At 50.6% G+C, this 18701-nt stretch overlaps 1 protein-coding gene across 2 annotated transcripts in view; it reads left to right on the top strand.

Moving 5' to 3' along the window:
* The window catches only part of Ppp2r2c (protein phosphatase 2 regulatory subunit Bgamma), an 88907-nt gene that overhangs the window by 58354 nt on the left and 11852 nt on the right, over positions 1-18701 (top strand). For both annotated transcript variants that reach the window (XM_048415127.3, XM_048415128.3), the window contains exons 3-6: positions 519-684; positions 2793-2905; positions 5105-5282; positions 13075-13239. In XM_048415127.3, coding sequence (XP_048271084.1) covers positions 519-684; positions 2793-2905; positions 5105-5282; positions 13075-13239 — 622 coding nt within the window. The remainder of the gene's footprint in view (positions 1-518; positions 685-2792; positions 2906-5104; positions 5283-13074; positions 13240-18701) is intronic.

The following is an 18701-nucleotide window of genomic DNA, read 5'->3' as shown; positions in this document are numbered from 1 at the left end:
CTTATACACACATATACACCTGTACACATGCCTGCATGCCCCCTGTACACAAACACGCATCCCTGCATACACACACCCCTGCAATACAGCCTTTACACCCACCCTGTACACACACACCTGCACATACCCACCCTGGACACACAGCCCTGTGTACACACACACCCCTACACATACACCCACCCTGTACACACACACACACACACACACACACACACACACCTGCACATACCCACCCTGTACACACAGCCCTGTGTACACACACACCCCTACACATATACCCACCCTGTACACACAGCCCTGTGTACACACACACACACACACACACACACACACACACCTACACATACACCCACCCTGTACACACACACACACACACACACGGGTACACTTGCACTAGCATCTTCCTTTGGTGGTGTGGATAGCACCCCCACGGCAAGGCGGATTCAGCCCGGTCTCATGTCTGCCTCCATCCACCCTGGCTGCTCCTGTGACTCAGCTGCCCTTGGGTTTCCCTGCAGAGTAAGAACGCGCCTCACAGCCAGGGCGAGTACGACGTGTACAGCACCTTTCAGAGCCACGAGCCCGAGTTCGACTACCTGAAGAGCTTGGAGATCGAGGAGAAGATCAACAAGATCAAATGGCTCCCGCAGCAGAACGCCGCACACTCGCTGCTGTCCACCAATGGTGAGGCCTGGCGGTGGGGCTGGCCTGACCTCACTCAGGCTTCCGGCCTTCTCTGTGGCTTTAGTGACCCCTGGGCCATTCTCTTCAGCTTTCCCTGACTGATCACGAATCTTCCCTCATTGTAAATACAATGATCATGGATGTTTTCAAGGTAGAGATGAAGTTGAATATTCCAGAAACAGGGACCAGGGCCAGGAACCAGTGACCACCAGATACAAACTGAATTTTCATTCAGAGCCACAAATCACCCAGCCTGGTGCTGCCCTGAGTGGTGGGGAGAATAGACAGGTGGCTGGCCTTTGTCCCTCTGCTTCAAGACATGCCGTGATCTCAGAAAGCTGTTGTACAGCTCTGACTGCCATCTCTAGATTGGGTCTAGGCCTCCCAGCCCTTCCTGGCCACCTAGTTCCCACACTTGCCCTGCTATCCTCACTCCCCTCCTTAGCCCATGAGCCAGGGCCAGGAGTCTGGTGGGGCAGACTTGGGTCCAGGCCAGCTCTGTGAACTGGGACACGTGGTCTTACCTTCATTAGCCTCGGTCTGCACACTGCTCCCTTCGGGGGTTCTGAGATATGCTATCCATCCAGTGCTCTGAGATGAGTAAATGCTGCGTGAGCCTGAGGGAGGCTGGCAAGATGGCGTCACCTCTGCATTCCTTGAGGAAGTCCTACTTCTCTGGGGGCTTCAATGGCTTCCTGAGAATGACTCATCTTTTACCTTCTGCCTACCCCCACCACAATCTCTCATGTGGTGACTTCCCTCCTCATCCCCTCTTGGTCCACTGGATAGTGCCCCGTGAAACCTGCCCTGATGTCTCACCTCTGCTGGACCATTGCTTGACAGGACACTTGTCATTCTAGCTGTGCATCTCTGTCGGGCTTTGAGAGGACAGGATCTAGTTGGCTTCCTGGAGGCCTGGCTGGGATCAGCTCAGCACACCTGTACTCTGGTTTCTTTATCCTGTGCGAGAGTGGATGGATAATCACATGGTACCAGGAGCGTGTAAAGATGGCACTAAGCTTGTGTGTGCGTGCATGCATGTGTACACAAACACTTGAGTGCCTGTGCATCCATATATGTCTTCAAAAATAACTTCTTGACATTCTGGAAGGAAGGCCAGCCAGGGAGTCACCTACTTCTTAGCCCCACAAAACATCTAGACCCACTTTATACCCCAGTTTCACCCAGTCCTTACAGAAGACTGAAGACCCTTAATGAAGGTCCCATCTGGAACCAGTTTTTTTCAATCCTTCCCATGCTTACCCTGTTGTTTCTTTTGACTGCTGAAGTTATCAGGGTTCTCTGGGGAAGCCAGAGAGGAGAGAGGGAGCCAGGGAGATGGAGAGGGACTTGCCCCTGTGATTGTGAGGCCAGAAGCACACAGCTCAAGCCTGAAGAATGCTGACAGAGGCAGTACTTTGGTTCTGTCAGGGCCTTCAGCAGTGACGCAAGGCCCACCTCCTGATGGCAGCTTATCTGCTTGCCGGATTTAAATTTTTTTTTTAAGTAATTTTATTAAATTATAAAAGTTTCCATTTCCGCCCCTCCTCCCACCACCCCACTCCCCCCACTCCCTCTCCTCCTCCCTCTCCATCCCTAAGAGCAGTCAGGGTTTCCTGCCCAGTGGGAAGTTGCATCTGAAAGACCCTTCGTAGCAAGAGACAATGTATTTTGGGTGGTGTCTGTGTCATAGCCAAGGTGAGCCATAAGGTGACCATCACCTGCACTTCCTCCTGTGAGGTGCAAGAGAGGAGTGCAGAGAAGAGAAGCCCCTGGAACTGGCTTCTGGGTGGCAGGTACCACCGAGCTAGCAATGGCAGGTAGGCCACCCTCTTCTCAGAAAGACACAGTGGTACAGACTCAATGTAGAGGTCAGTAGTGATCCTTGCAAGGACTATGCCCTTTGCCCTAGCAGCATCCCTGCCAGGGACTTGGAAAGATGGGCTGAGGACACAGTCTTCATGTGTAGAGGTATTTTGTGTAAGGCGTTGCAAGGGAGAACCTGGCTGTGTGAGAACAGGGGTGTGGGGTGACTCCTGAGGTACATGGATATCACTGTCCCTCTGGCTGTGACAGGGTGCCTTATTCTTCCTGTTCTATTCTTAAAGATAAAACTATTAAATTATGGAAGATCACCGAACGAGACAAGAGGCCCGAGGGCTACAACCTGAAGGATGAGGAGGGGAAGTTAAAAGACCTGTCTACAGTGACGTCGCTGCAGGTGAGCTTCAAGAACAGAACGTTTGGCATTTATGTCCTCCTAAGCCATGAGATGTTTAGGACTCTTGGTGCCAGGACCAGAGCCATACTGTTGTGACATTATTCCTGGGGTGATGAACGAACATCTATGTATCCAAGATGGCAAACCAATGACAGACCAAAGTACACACACCACCAAGTCCACCATGATGAACCAATGAGTTTGGGTTTTTTTAAAAAAATTGTTTTTGTTTGTTTGTTTGCTTTTGTTTTTTGAGAGGGTTTCTCTGTGTAACAGCTGACTGTCCTGGAACTCACTTTATGAACCAGACTGGCCCCAAACTCACAATGATCCTCCCACCTCTGTCTCCTGAGTGCTGGGGTTAAAGGCCTGTGCCACCACACCTAGCCGAATCAATGAGTTTTATTGGGATTTCTTACAGGCGCGGAAATGAGTGATAAAACCCACCCCAGCATGGTGACAGCTCACAAAGCTGGGAACCTGGAGCACACTGCACAGCCTGCAGGCAGCTCCACAGGTGCCCTTTCCAGGTGACTCGGCTGGTCAGAGTCTCTTCAGGCTGCTGGCCCAAGCCTTTTCTGAACCAAGCAGCTCAGCTTGTTGGAGTGCGACTTTTTGTAGGCTTTCCTGTTTCTATGCTCCTGGAAAGGGAGGGACTGGGCAAACCTGGTCAGTTTCAGGGGCTTCCTGACGCTATCATGGGTTGTTTATCTACTGTACAGAAGGAGCTTTCCTGCAGGATGGAAGTATTTCACCTCCCTTTAGACCAACCAGGTGTTCTCAACTTTCCCCACGCTGTGACCCTTAGTGCAGTTCCTCACGTTGTAGTGACCTCCAACCATAACCTTATTTTTGTTGCTACTTCATAACTGTAATTTTGTAATTCAAAACTATTATAAATAATAATGTAAATATGTGATATACAGGATATCTGAGGTGAACCCTGTGAGAGGGCTGTTTGACCCCCAGAGGGATGTCGACCCAGAGGTTGAAAACTTAGAACATCCCGTTGTTTCACCTCCTTGTAAACATCCTGTCCTAAAATAGCCTGTTGTTTCACTTCGCTTTTACATCCTATGTCTTCAGAATTCCCCCCAAGATGAAAAATTTTGATCCACTTCCTTACTGGCCTGGTGTGGTGGGCTTTGTCAGTGAAAGGCTCTTCACCTGCAGTTGAGGGGGATAACAAGTCAGAAAATGCCCACACAGAAAGGAGAAACTGAGGCTAGTGTATGGCCACACTTCTCCAACAGTTACTAAGTTGAGCTCAGTGCTCCCCAACCCTGGGCTATTATTGGGCAGAGGGAGTTGGGCTAGATCTTTGACGCAGTGAAGTCCAGAAGGTGGTGCTGTAGAGTTGTTACCAAAGTCGACGTTTGTCCTGCTTAATTAAAAGGCATAAGAACTTGCATCCTTCAGCAGAATGTGGAACTTGCAAGAAAGAGTTCTGGGGGCTGGAGCGATAGCTCAGTGGTTAAGAGCACTTGCTCTTCTTGCAGAGGACCTGGGTTGGCTCCCAGCACCTACATGGCAGCTTATAGGTTACAGCTCTCTATAACTCTAGTCCTAAGGGATTCGATGCCCTCTTCTGGCTTCCCTGGGTACCAGGCACACACATAGTGAATACATGCAGTCAAAATGCTCATACACAAAAAACAAACAAGATACAATATTAAAAAAATGAGAAAGAGAAGAGGGGAGAAAGAGAGAAAGGAGAGAGAGAGAGAGAGAGAGAGAGAGAGAGAGAGAGAGAGAAAACACATGTGCGTGCACCCTTGCTAGGCACTTCAGTTCATGTGAGGTGGGTCAGGTTTGCCACCTGAGCCCCTTGTACAGGCCAGGAAACTTTGAAAACCTCACAGTTGAACAGCCATATAGAACATGCTGCATGAGCCATTTACCATCTATGATCACTTATCTCACACCATGGCTGTTTATTTCACACCCGGATCCCAAATGGGTGATGCAGTCTCCCATGAAGATTGTGAGTCCTCTGCCAGGCAGTGGTGGCACATACCTTTAATCCCAGCACTTGAGAGGCAGAAGCAGGAGGATCTCTATGAGTTCGAGACTGCCCTGATCTACAGAACGAGTTCCAGAACAGCCAGGGCTACATAGAGAAACCCTGTCTTGAACGAAAAAAGATCATGTGTCTCCTGACACTTGTCCCATGTGACTCTGCCTGCCTCTGCTCTGCAGGTGCCTGTGCTGAAGCCCATGGACCTGATGGTGGAGGTGAGCCCGAGGAGGATCTTTGCCAATGGCCACACTTACCATATCAACTCCATCTCGGTCAACAGCGACTGTGAGACATACATGTCGGCGGATGACCTGCGCATCAACCTCTGGCACCTGGCTATCACTGATAGGAGTTTTAGTATCCTTGGCTTGACCTGCAGGAAAGTGGCTTTGGGCTGGTGTATAAGCACACTGACTTCCGGGGCTTCAGGTTTGGCGACTTCCTCACTGAAGAACTGTCTCACCTAGAGTGTAAAGGAGGCAAGGTGTGAGGTCACAAGGTGTCTGTTTATGAACACTTAAAGGACACGGCTGCTGTGAGGGTTCCATCACACCCTGTGCCTCCTTAGGGTGGCAGTGGTCTCCATTATCTTGGTCCCCATAGGAACCATGAAGGAGCAAGAGACCTAGAGGCACCATGCCCTGGAGGAGAGGATGCTGACTCCCCAGGACAGCTACTTAGAGGTTGCATCCCCTTGTGCTGGTCCAGTGGGTGTCACTCCGGATGTAGAATGACAACTGGGATATCAGAGACTTGGGTGTCTGAAGCCAGGCAGAAATGGGGTCCTGGTGTCAGAACAAGCTAAGAACTGAGCACTGCTCAGGAGCCTGCTAAGGAGAGGGCCACCTACAGGATGTGTGGGTATAGCCTACACCAAGCTGGGGAGGGTCAGGGCCAGTCCAGGAAGGGCAGGTTGCTACCTTGTCACTGTTGTGGGGACTGTTAATGACAGCCATACTAAGTGAAGCTTTATGTGCTGGGCTTTCACTCAGTGAGGCAGACACTGTCACCAGACCTTTCCAGTAAGGGACCTGAGTCATAGAGCCTCACAAGTATCTCTTGGGAGAGAGTGAGGGGCAAGGAAGTGGACATCTGTTATAGAATGGAGACAGTAAAAAATGTTGGTCATTTTGGATTGAGTTGTAACTGTCTTATAACCTGTGTGGCCACAGGACATTAGAACAAGTTAGTCGTGAATGAGGAAAGAGTTGGTGACTCCAGCACTGAGACCTGTCTCTTTGTCACTGGCTTCCTTTTCCCATCCAGAATACAGGAATTATGCTCGCCCATGTGAAGAGCACAGCACTCACCCCCAGGTGTTTATCAAATACGCACTGACATGCTTGAAACTGGCACTAGGTATGCAAGGCCCTGGCATGCAGGAGTCTTTCGTGACCAGTACTGGGGTCTTGGAGACAGACCAGCATATGCCGTGGGTCATAGGCAGCAGGTCAGCAGAGAGGAAACCAAGAAGGGCCTTTGCCATGTGAATCCGTGGGTCTAGAACAGATGGCGTGTGTGAAAGTGAGGGGGATTATTGACCGGAGAACCTGGGCTGCCGAGGGAGAGTGGAAGGGGAGCGTGTCAGTGGACTGGTGGGCCTGTGGGAACTCGAGTGGACAGGGAGCAGTCAGTGGACTGGTGGCCCTGTGGGAACTCGAGTGGACAGGGAGCAGTCAGTGGGCTGGTGGCCCTGTGGGAACTCGAGTGGAAGGGAACTAATGTGGTTGTTGTGAAACTGTATCCAACTTGTGTGTGGCTCCATTTTGAAAGTGCCTGGTAAGCCGGTGACAGAGATGCCAGGCTTGTCTGCTGGAGGAAGGGGTGTGTGTCATGTGCTAAAGACCCAGAGGTAGCTTAGGGAAAACTAGTATTTAAAGAAGCCTCCTCTCTGACTGACAGGTTCACTGGGGAACCATGTTGCCTCCCTGTGGCTACTGATGCCAGGCCACAGAGGGATGAGACTCAGACACCTGGGACAGAGCTCTGGGCTCATTCCCTGGAGGTGAGCCTCCCTTCGCAGAAACGGGTCTGGACTCTGGGCTGCAGGTGTTTCCACAGATCTGATGGCAGCTGAGTCATTGGAGATGTCTCACTTCCGGCATGGACGGGGCCAGAAGATGTGTGACCTCATGCTGAGCTGGGATGGCTCTGAGCTTATGAGCAGGGGTCGCCTGGAGGATTCTTGCTCATTCATCCTGAGGAGGAAGCTGAGGTCAGGGTTGGAGGCCATACCGAGTGCAAAAGCTGGGCTGGGGCTGGGCCAGAGTCTCGCATCCCTTTCTTTCTTGCTCTTGTCAGCCTCTGCTCAAAGCTCCCAGGGGTTCCTTTGGCTTCTGAGACCACTCTGTGCTCCTCAGTGGTGGCTGGTGATCCTTGGTAACCTGTCCCTCATCCCCGTCCCCAACTCTCAGACTTGTCTGTCCTTCAGGGACCCATGGGGCCGTGCTCCACTCTCTGCTGATTTCCCTGTCACTCTTGGCCCCTTGACCCTTTGGCCCACAAACCTCTGTCCACAGTTCCAGGCCCAGCTGTCTTCTCCATGTCCCTCTTGGGCTGGGAAGACCCCCTCCTGGGTCCCATCTCCTCTGATTTCTAGCTGCATGGGGTTGTCTATGGCTGCCCCTCTGCCCACAGAGTTTTCGAATGAGACTTTCCTGTGTCGCGCACGCCACAGCCCAGTGCAGAGCTACTCTGAGCATTTCTGTACAGAGCAGGCAGGTGACTGTAGAGTGTGGAAGCCACCACTTGCATGTAGCTCTAGGACAGCCCCCTTTCCTGCCTGTTTGAGACCAAAGTGACTCAAACCCCAGACCCTAAGGAGCTGGAGGTCAGGCTCTGCCCCAGGTCTGGGAGCCTGGACTTGCCTTTTTGCTTCCTCTCAGGGCCACCACCTTCCAGAAAGGTGGAATGAGCAAAGCCAAGTTCTCCTGAGGGGCCTGGAAGCAAGCCAGGCCCATGTGCCTATGCCTCTGCTCCTCCCTAGAAGCTTCCCTCAGCCCCATCAGCCTGTATAAACCATCTCATGTCCTGCGACAGTGGCACTTGCGGTGTTGCATCCAGAGGCCAGATTGTTTTTAAATGCTTTACAGAAGAGGTCTTTTTATAAGTTGCACAAAGGCACTTTCCCAGTCAGGGGGCTATTCTACACAGGGACTTACGATGCTGCTGACGTCACACTGTGGCCCTCATTTGTGTTCTGAAACCCAGTCCAGAATCTCAAGATGATGCTGATCTGCCATCAGTGTGTTTCGGGGTTGTTAGCTTATAATCAAGCCCTGGGGGTCCAGTGTAGCTGGTGGCCTTAGCTGAAGAGGTAATGAAGATACGGACACAAGGTTGGACCAGCAGGGGTAAGGACACAGGGAACAGAGAAGGTGACCCCTGGAAATGCCAGCAATAGGGCCTTCGGGGACTTATTCCCTATCCTTACCTTAGCAGTGAACTTCTAGCTTCCAAAATTCTGAGAGCTAGGTGCCTGAGGCTTGACGCACTCACCTTTGACATTGTACCATGGCAGCCAGGACCTGGGTCTAGGATTTGACAGGCTGTGCCTTGAGTGCCCTCAGCGCTTGTTTGCAGCCAGGTCATTTGCTGAAGAAAATTTGGAGAGAAAAACCAATTCTTTTTTTAGACCACTTCTATGTGCAGAAGGCCTTGGGGGCGCTCCACAAAGGAGGCCATTCTGCAGGGTTTTGGCAGAGCTGCCTCTTGTCTCACTCCAGTCACTACTTGGTTGCCATGACAACATCTGGTCTTGAGAGCAGGCTCCTGGGAAGAGATGCGGATGAGCCTCCTGCTTTTCCTGGTGCAGTCTGGAGCCTCATGAAACCTCTTGGCATCCACCTTGGTGTCAGAGCCATAGCCACAACCTCAGGGCCCTTGGCATGCTGAGGCTGCTGGGAGGCTTGCCCTGCCCTGATGTTTGGCAGCCGGCTCCTTCCTCTACAGCTCCACGTGTGACTCTGGGTGTGGCTCTGCTCACCCCAGCTTTCCCGTTTTCTTCAGGGATGGGTTCCATGCTGTTATATACCCAGGACTGTATCTGGAGACCCGGTTCATTGTTGCCAGCCTAGCTTCTCTCCTGGTGTCTCCATGAATGCCCATGTGAAGGGGGTTGGTGTTGGTTTTCTGCTCTCTGTGCCTACTTCTCTCTTGGTATTTTGCTAGACAAGTCAATGATTTTTCAGCTTGCAGTCCAGATGCAGTAGACGGTTAGCAGAGAATCCCATGTGAAGGAGTGGCCCTCAGTCCCCACCACTACATAGCATGGATGCTGAGACTCACTGAATGGAATTCATGGAACACCCATCCCCTCCTTTCCACAGCTCACCCATCCAAAGTGATAGCATGACCCAGGCTGAGCTTCAGGAGATCAGGCAATGTCTTTGGTGACAGGAGATGAAGGACAGCCAGTTAAAGTCCCTGCAGCCTGACAATGCTGCAGAGGCCCGTGTGGCTCATGTTTCCTGTGTCCTTGACCAGGGACCACAGATGTCATTCCGGAGCCGAGTACAGCCTGGCTCTGCAGTAGCCTGACAGTCCCTCGCCTGACCCGCAGCTCCACCTGCCTTTCAGGGCTGTCTCTGGTGGTCTGTCCTCTACCATCTCTTCTAGTCCCTGGTGGCAGCTGCTGACCCCATCACTGAGTCACTAAGGATGTGCCTGTCTCCCACCTCCAGCACCCTGTGCCAGTTTTTCTTTTGTATGTGTCTAGTATGGACACGTGGGTTGGACTCTAGGCCACCCGGGGAAGCCAGGAGTGCTGTCACATGGAGGGGTCCTAGTCGAGGGTGTCTGGAAGGCCCCACTGACACGACCTGCAAGGAGAGGTGTGCACGGTGCATTTGTGCTGTGTGTTCCCCCCACAGCCACCCCCTTCTCAGATGTCTCCTTCAGGCCCCTGTTTTAGGGCAGATTCAGTGAAACTTAGTGGAATATGTTGTAATGATTAATCTTGATTGTCTACTCAATTGGATTTAGGATCACCATGGAAACCAATCCCTGAGTACATCTGTTGAGGTGGTGGGGAATAGTCATCTCAAATGTAGGTGACACCATTCCCCGGGCTCAGGTCCTGGAAAGAATGAAAAGGACAAAGTCAGAACCCCCTTTCCCCTTTTGAGACATGGTCTGCTCACTATGCAGACCAGGCTGACCTCAAATTAACAGAGCCTACAACTGCTTCTGGCGTGCTACAAACCCTTGCTTCAAGGCTGGACAGGCAGCCCAGTAGAGGAAAAGGGTCCTAAAAACTATCAGGAGTCCCCCCCCCCGCAAAAAAAACAAGCCAACCACTATAACATACACAGAGGTCCTAGCTAAGACCCATGCAGACTCAGTGATTACCGCTTCAGTTTCCGTGAGCCCCTATGAGTCCTGCTTATTGATTTCATGGGCTGTGCTCTCTCAGTATCCTCAACCCTTCTGGCTCCCACAATCCCTCCTCCTCCTCTTCCACGTGGTTCATTGGGCTCTGGGTGAGGGACCTGATGGAGCCCTTTGACATGGGCCCTCTCTCTGCCCAATGTTTGACTGTGGGTCTTTGCATCTGCTTCTGTCATCTGCTGGAGGCAGTCTCTGAAGACAGCTGGACCAGGCACTGATCTGTGAGTATAGCATAATATCTTAGGACTCTTTTCATTGATTTTTTTTTCCTGCCAGTTGTGTTTTGTTCTGCCCCGTGTCTCTGGGCTATTTAGCCTCCAGTTCCTGGTCATCCAGGCAGTGTCGGGCATGGGCTCTCTCTTGTAGTGTGGGCCTTAAATTAGATCATCCATTGGTTGGTCACTCCCACAAGTTCTGTACCACCATTGCCCCAGCAGATCTTACAGACAAGGCAGATTGTAGGTCAAAGGTTTTGTGCCTGGCTTGGTGTCCCAGTCCTTACCCCTGGAAGCCTTGCCTGGTTGCAGAAGGTAGGCAGTTCAGGCTCCGTATCCTTCATTACTAGGAGTCCTCACGAGGGTCACCCTTGTAGATTCCAGTGAATTTCCACTGCACTAGATTTCCACATTGAGCCCCAAATGCCCCCTAATTCCTGTCATCTCTCCCAGTACTCTCTTTCTCCATCCCTCCCCCAACCTGATTCCTCCTATTCCCATCCCCAACTGCCCCCAGTCCACCCACGAAATCTATTCCACTTCCCAGGAAGATTTGTTCATTCCCTCCTTGAGCTCTCCTTGTTACTTAGCCTTTCTGGGTCTATGGATTGCAGCATGATTATCAGTAACGTAACAGTTAATATCCACCTAAAAGTGAGTACTTATCATGTTTGTCTTTCTGGGTCTGGGTGACCTCACTCATCGTGACTTTTTTTCTAGTTCTATCCGTTTGCCTGCAAATTTCATGTCATTTTTTTTTTAAGTGATGAGAATATTCTTGATAGGATGGAGCAACCTTTGGGTGTATGTCCAACAGTGGTATAGCTGGGTCTTGAGGTATATCAATTCCCAATTCTCCGAGGAACTGCCGTATTGATTTTCATGGTGGCGATACAAGTTTGCGCTCCCTTTGCTCCAGATGCTCTCCAGCATGAGCTGTCACTCGTGTTATTGATCTTAGTTGTTCTGACAGGTGTAAGGTGGAATCTCAAAGTAGTTTTGATTTGTATTTCCCTGTTGGCTAGGGATGTTGACCATTTAAGTGTTTCTCAGCCCTTTGAGGTCCCTCTATTGAGAATTCTCTGTTTAGTTCTGCACCCCATTTTTTTCTAACTGGGTTGTTTGGTTTGTTGCTGTCTAGTTTCTTGAGTTCTTTATATCTTTTGGATATTAGCCTTCTGTCAGATGTGGAGTTGGTGAAGATCTTTTCCCAGTGGGTAGGCTGCCATCTTGTGTATTGATGCTGTCCTTTACCTTGCAGAAGCCTTTCAGTCTCATGAGGCCCAGTTTGTTAACTGTTGATTGTTGTGCCTGTGATATCAGCATTCTCTTCATGTTCCTCTCTCAAGTTGCTCTTGCCAGGTGTTTTGTTGAAGCCATGAGAGAGGGAAGTAATGCACAGACCCTTAGTACATAATAGCATCCATTCCAGTGGCACCTGACAGCAGCCAGGCAGTGGCACTGGCCATTCCTTGAGTCCTAGAGCCATGCACTTAGCTGGACACCTACAGCCTGTAGGCCACTTTGATGCCCAACAGGTACTGGCCAATCCTAGGCTCCACGATCATGTAGTCAGCTAGATGCCCATAGCCTGAATACTGTGGAATGTTCTTTTGCCCTACAAGCAGAGACTGGAGTGTGACTCCAGGCCCCAGAATCCTCTCCTCTGTTCCCATCCAACCCCAAGGAACGCATATCCCAGCATCCCTGTATTCCAGGTTCTGGAGTCTCCAAGGCATAGGTCAGAGCCGAGTGTGGGGCTGGCTGAGATCAGAGAACATTTTTCCACTGGAGAGTCTTGATACTGTGGGTAGAAGAGGAGTAGATGCTGGGGCAACAAACCTATGCACATGGTCCAGACACAGTTCAGTGGGGCAGTGATGTGAAATTACTCACTAAAGGTGCCCATGGCCCAGCATGTAGTGGGTGTGTCTGTTCATCACCTACTGAGTCTCCATGACCACAGCCCCTGATGGAATAAAAGAGTTGGTTTTGGTTCACAGTTTGACCCAGGCAGGGAAGGCACGGTGGAAGAGCATAGTCCATGACCGTGGGAGTGTGTGCCAGAGCCTGCTTATAGGATGACCTAGGAGATGAAGGCAGGAACTAGAGGCAGGTGTTACCGTCAAAGTCCTGCCCCTAGTGACCCTCCCCAAGCAGCAGCGACTAGAGGCCAAGCATCTGGTGGGGGACAAGCCTGTGGGGGACAGCTCACCATGACAGCGCACACTCAGCACCATTTCTCTTTGGCTACTGAGAGAGGAAGGAAGGCTGTCAGGAGAGAGCCATGGTGACTGCAGGGCTGGGCAGTCACTCTTCTCTAAGAGGGTATGAGTTCAGCTTTGCAGGGCCAGTGAGCAGGTATAGGGAAGGGGAGTTGGGCAGCAGTCTTCCACGTGAGTATGTGGCTTGGGGGACTAGGGACTGGTGTGTTGGTTGCTGGGGTAGGGAGTCTTAAAAACCAGACCTGATTGGGCTTGGCCTGGGCCTTATGGAGGGAGAGAGCAAAAACACCCTCACTGTTGTCCTTGACCTCACCAACCCAGATATCGTCGACATCAAGCCAGCCAACATGGAAGACCTCACGGAGGTGATCACAGCATCCGAGTTCCATCCCCACCATTGCAACCTCTTTGTCTACAGCAGCAGCAAGGGTTCTCTGCGGCTCTGTGACATGCGGGCAGCTGCCCTGTGCGACAAGCACTCTAAGCGTAAGTTTTTGCACTGGAGCGGGTGGGTGGGTAGGGACTAGGTATATTGGGACTGGCAAGTGGGTGCACCACCATGGGTTGGGGGGTTGTTCTAGCCACCAGCTATCTCCCTGAAGCACCCTGAGAGCTCCTTAGAGGCAGGATATATAATGTTCACCCTCGCCAGGGGGCGCCTGCAAGGCCCAGGATAGAGATGAAAATAGCAAGAGTCATTTCTGAAACCTCTGGCAAAGTCTCCCACGCTCTACCTGTCTCGGGTGATGGTCATATTGCTCCAAGGGATCTACTGAAATGAAAGAGGAAACTGAGGCCCCAAGGATGGGCCCAAGGCTTCAAACTGTGGCCCCTACCAACAGAGAGGGCTTTGAAGGGCTGCCTTCCCCTCTACCCAGGCAGGCCCCAGCCAGGAGGACAGGCCTGTAACCCCCTCTTCTACCACCCAGCTGTCCCTAGTGCCTGTGACAAAATCTGAAGACAAATAGGTGATTCCAGTAGGTACTAGACAGGTTTTTGAGAAGTGGAAGTGCAGACAGTCCAAGCTGTTGAGTGATGGAATTTTGCTTCTCCCCCAGAGGCCAGGTTCTGCCCAGTAGTGGAGTCAGGCTGAGCCCCAAGTTCCTTTCCCATTCCTTGACCAAGTCCTGTCCCCATACCCACCCTGCAGCTTTCGAGGTTTGTCCATACTCCGTGTATCAGGAACATTCAGTAGGCATGGGTTTCTGTCATAGGATGGTTAGAGCACCCCCACCCAGAAATGGGCTGGTAAAGGGGCAGGGATGGCCTCCCTAATGGGTTACCCAGGAACAGACACTCTGGAGAGTGAGTCATGGAGGTCTTGGAAGGAGGGAACCACAGGGGCAAACAATTTAGGATGGAAACTTTACCAAAGATGATGTGGGCAAAGGGAAAGAGTGGAAGGGGATCAACGAACAGGGCGGGGCAACTAGGGCATTGCTCCAGATGCCTGTGCCCACTCCCTGCCAGCCTAGATTGCACGAATTCCTGAACCGGGTCCATGTTCAACTCTTTGTCAGACTGCAAGAAAAGATGGGGGAGCCTGGGCCTGCTCTGGGTCAAGCCCTAGGGGAGCCTGGGTCTGCTCTGGGCAGAGCCCTATCTGTGTCCCCTGGAGGGAGCAGAGGCTCAGCGATACCTCCTTCAGTGTGGGTAGAAGCCAGAGTCACCCCACTGGTCCAGCAGAGTAGATGACGCCTTGACAATGGTGACATCATTTAAGACACACTTAAGCCATTCAGATATTTCAAAGATTTTCAGTGACACAGGGAAGCTATTGCGCTGGCAGGCTCAATGGGGGAATGAGAGAAAGAGTGGTACTGCTTTGTTCCGAAGATGGAAGCAGAGAGAGAGAGAGAGAGAGAGAGAGAGAGAGAGAGAGAGAGAGAGAGAGAGAGAGATAGTTTTGAAGGCAGGGAGAGGCTTTTGGTACTGTCTGTGCTCTGTGCCAGTTCTGATTATGTGCTTTGGTAGAGGTGGCAGCCAGAGCCACAGAGTCACTTGATCTCTGCAGTCTGTCACTCCCAGTTTCCTGGGGTGGGGTGCAGAAGGAGCCACCACTGAGGACTTTGAGAGGGACTGGCTGTCCTGGGGGCCAGGTCTCTTCTGAGCAGTTCCCAGAACTTATTGCTTGGTTGCTCAGTAGCTCATCTGGGAGATTTGGCTACATCAGCATGTCTGGGCCTCTCTGCAGGACAATGGTCCCATGTGTCAACAGGGCTGCACAGCACACGACAATCTACAGGTTTAAGAGCATTTGTATATGGGTGCATAGGTGACGCTGGCTTGTCGTTTTCTCTTCCCGTGCTCTTATTGCTCTGCTATTATCATTATTCTGCCCTCCTCCCAAGAGCTTGGCAGCTCTCCTCCCTTTCCTTTTTTTAATTTTTTTTAGAAAAGAAAACAAACTATCTTTTTTCATTATACATACCAATACAGGTTCCCACTCCCTCCTCTCCTCCCATTCCCTCTACATACCCCCTACCCCATTCCCCATCCACTCCTCAGAGATGGTAAGGCACATTGCTTTGGAGAAGGTCCAAGGCCCTCCCTACTATATCTAGGCTGAGCAAGGTATCCATCCAAAGAGAAAGATTCCCAAAACGCCAGTACGAGCAGTCGGGATAAGTCCTGGTGCCACTGCCAGTGGCCCTTCAGTCTGCCCCAGCCATACAACTGTCACCCACATTCAGAGGGACTAGTTTGGTCCTATGCTTGTTTCTTCCCAGTCTGGCTGGAGTTGGTGAGCTCCCATTAGCTCAGGTAGACTGTTTCAGTGGGTGAACCCATCATGGTCTTGACCTCTTTGCTTGTATTCTCACTCTTCCCACTCCTCAACTGGACTTTGGGAGCTCAGCCCAGTGCTCCGTACAGGTCTCCACCTCTGTTTCCATCAGTTGCTGGATGAAGATTCTATGGTGATATTTAAGATATTCATCAGTTTAACTACAGGGCAAGGCCAGTTCGGGCACCCTCTCCTCTATTGCTTAGGGTCTTAACTGGGGTCATCCTTGTGGATTCCTGAGAATTTCTCTGGAGCCAGATTTCTTGCTATCCCATAATGACTCCCTCAATCAAGATATCTCTTTCCTTGCTCTCATCTCTGCTCTCTTCCCTTTTCCTGAGGTTGGCATCATACAACCGTCCCCCAGGGGCTTTGTACAGACCATGTGTACATCTGTCAGATGTCCTTTTGAAGAAGAGACATGTTTGGTTTTTTTTTCTGTTAACACAAGGGCTTATTATATTTCTTTTAATCATGTGCCTATCTGTGAGTTAGGTGTGTCCACGCCAGTGCATTGTCCACAGAGACCAGAAGAGGGCATCATTTCTTGGAGCTGGCCTTGCAGGCTGTTGGTGCGAGTGCCAGGAACCAACCTGGGATCATCTGGCAGTGCAGTAATACACAACCACTGAGCCCTCTCTCTAGCCTCGTGGTTTTGTTTGTTATTGCCACTGAGTTCAGTTTCTCTCTCGGATTAGTGGTTATCTTTGCTCCTTTTCCTGTTGCCGTGGGAAGATACCCTAGAGAAGCAATAAAGCAGAGGAGGTTTCTCCTGGCTCACAATTTGATGCTACTGTTCATCATTATATGAAAATGAGGACCTGACTGCTCCAAGCTATGAAGAAGGTTTTTACTGTAGATGTGCAGGAGCGTACAGCTCGAGGCATCCGGAAGAATCCAGACTGAACTCAGCTGTGAGAGAAGTGGGAAGCGCGTACATGACCAAACTGGCAGGGTTATATAGGAAAGGGAAGCTAGGGGCAGGGAAGCGAAGTCCCTGGACTGGAGAGGTTTAGGATGGGGGATGGAGTGAGAAGAGCAGAGGAGAACCCAAGGTACTGAGGGAGCCTGGCAGCCAGCATGCTAATAGTATGCTAATAAGCACCCCCATTAGCCATGTGTTTGTCCTGGATTTCTTTGGAACCTGACACAGGGGAGGTCATGGCAGTGGAAACATGAGGTGGCCAGTCAAATTGCATCCACGGTCAAGAAGCAGAGAGGTAAATGCCGTGTGTTCAGTTAGCTTTCTCCTTTTTATGCAGTCCAGAACTGAAGCCTGGGGAATGGTGCCACCCACTTTTAGGATGGGGCTTCACATTGCTGTTAACCTTATCATGTAATCCCTTACAGGTATGCCTAGAGGTTCATCCCTGGGTGATTCTAGATCCTGACAATTATTGACAGTCAATAATTGCCATTATAATTGTACCTCTTGCTACCTCGACACCCCAACACATTACTTCTAAGCCATTCTTTTTTAAAAAAGAATCTCTCATCTCCATAGGCTCATAACCATCTCATAATACAAGCTATGTTCAGTCCAACTTCAAAAGTCCCCATAGTCTTTTTAACATTCCACCATCATTTAAAAGTCTAAAGACCAAATCTTATCTAAGATGCAAGGCAATCTCTTAATTGTGAAAAGGTAAAATAACAAATAAGCCAGTGCTCCCAACATATAATGACATAGTGAAATGAGGGGAAGAGTGAAGTCATACATAGCAAGGGATAGCTAACTATCCCTTGGAAGCTAGGATATCTCTCGGAAGACCAAACTATCAGTGTAAATACCAAATCTGTCCACTCCATGCCCAGTATCTGGGACCCTTGATGGACTCAACAGGGCAGCAAAGAGCTTAAGTAGCCATACCTATTCATCTGCTGTCCACAGTACACATAGCCTCTTTCTCAGGACAGGTCTACTCTGCACCTATAGCTTTCCTTGGTGCATGTCCCATGGTCCTGGCTTCTCCAGCATCCTTGGGTCTCCATTACAATGTTGTCTTCACCATCTGAGCTTACACAGTGACCTGCAGGGGCCCCTTGCAGGGGAGGTTATACTACCACACAATCTGGCTTCAGTGGCTTTCTAGAATCTTGGCACCAGCTTCCATGACCTCCTCACTCTCAAATATTTCATGCCTACAAAACCAGTACCCGTTGGATGATGCCGCCAAGTTCTGCTACCAATGTGAGGTGTAGCCTGGCCTCCTTGGACCCCAGCTGTATCAGATTCTGTAGGCTGATCCTTGGGGTGGGGGGAGGTCCCTTGGCAGTGAGCAGGGAACCCCTCCAGCTGCACTTTCCTTTCAGACACTGCATTTTCATGAGTTTGAGCCTTTTGATGGATGGGTCTTGCCCTCGGGGCAGATTTCTCTGTTTTCCCGGTGTAAAGCTGGGACACTCTCTGCAGCAATCCTAGCCACCTTTCAGCTCCTGTCTCCGGTGCACCTTTTAGCTTCCTTGGACTCTTTTTCTTCTTGACAAACTGTACATTTAAAAATATCTTTATGCTCAAATTGTTATTTTTTTTAAATTGTGGACCTACATAAGCACAGTAAACAATCATGCCAAGCTTATATGCTTTTCTGTCTTAGAATGTCCTCTACCAGACAAATTAGTTCATGACCTTTAAACTTTGACCTTTGTGGTGCCTGCTCCACCTGGAACCGTGGTTGGGCAAGGGCCTGGGGATTAAAGAACACACAGAGACACAGTCACTCTTGAAGCAAGAATGCCGATTTTATTACGTTCCAAGGCAGTTTATATAGTGTTCTCCTTAACCAGTGGTCACGCCCAGCTCTCGGGATTTCCCACTGCAAGCCCACCAGAAAGCACTTCCTTGTTATCAGGAACTCATGAGGGTTCTGTGCTCAGAGCAGCTGCAAGCATAGAAGAGTAAATTGTTTACTCCGGCAGGCAAGGGGTCATAGAAAGTTCAGGGTCTGAGGGTCTGCAGCTCCCAACAGACATTTACATATAAAGTCAGAACCTTTTCCAGATCTACATGGATGTCCCCCAGCCCACCCCCTGATGGAGCCCTTGTTCCCTCTGTAACTTCATGAGCCGGGGCCTCCACTGTCCAAATTTATCTTAGCATTCTTGTCTTTCGAGCTCTCACTAGGAGAGCTTACGCTCTGCCTACAGCATCCAAGGGCTTTTC

Source organism: Myodes glareolus, chromosome 8, assembly GCF_982192425.1.
Source record: "Myodes glareolus chromosome 8, mMyoGla1.1, whole genome shotgun sequence".
Classification (NCBI taxonomy): domain Eukaryota; kingdom Metazoa; phylum Chordata; class Mammalia; order Rodentia; family Cricetidae; genus Myodes; species Myodes glareolus.
Note: the sequence above shows the minus strand (reverse complement) of the source record. Positions and strands in the feature narration are given on the sequence as shown.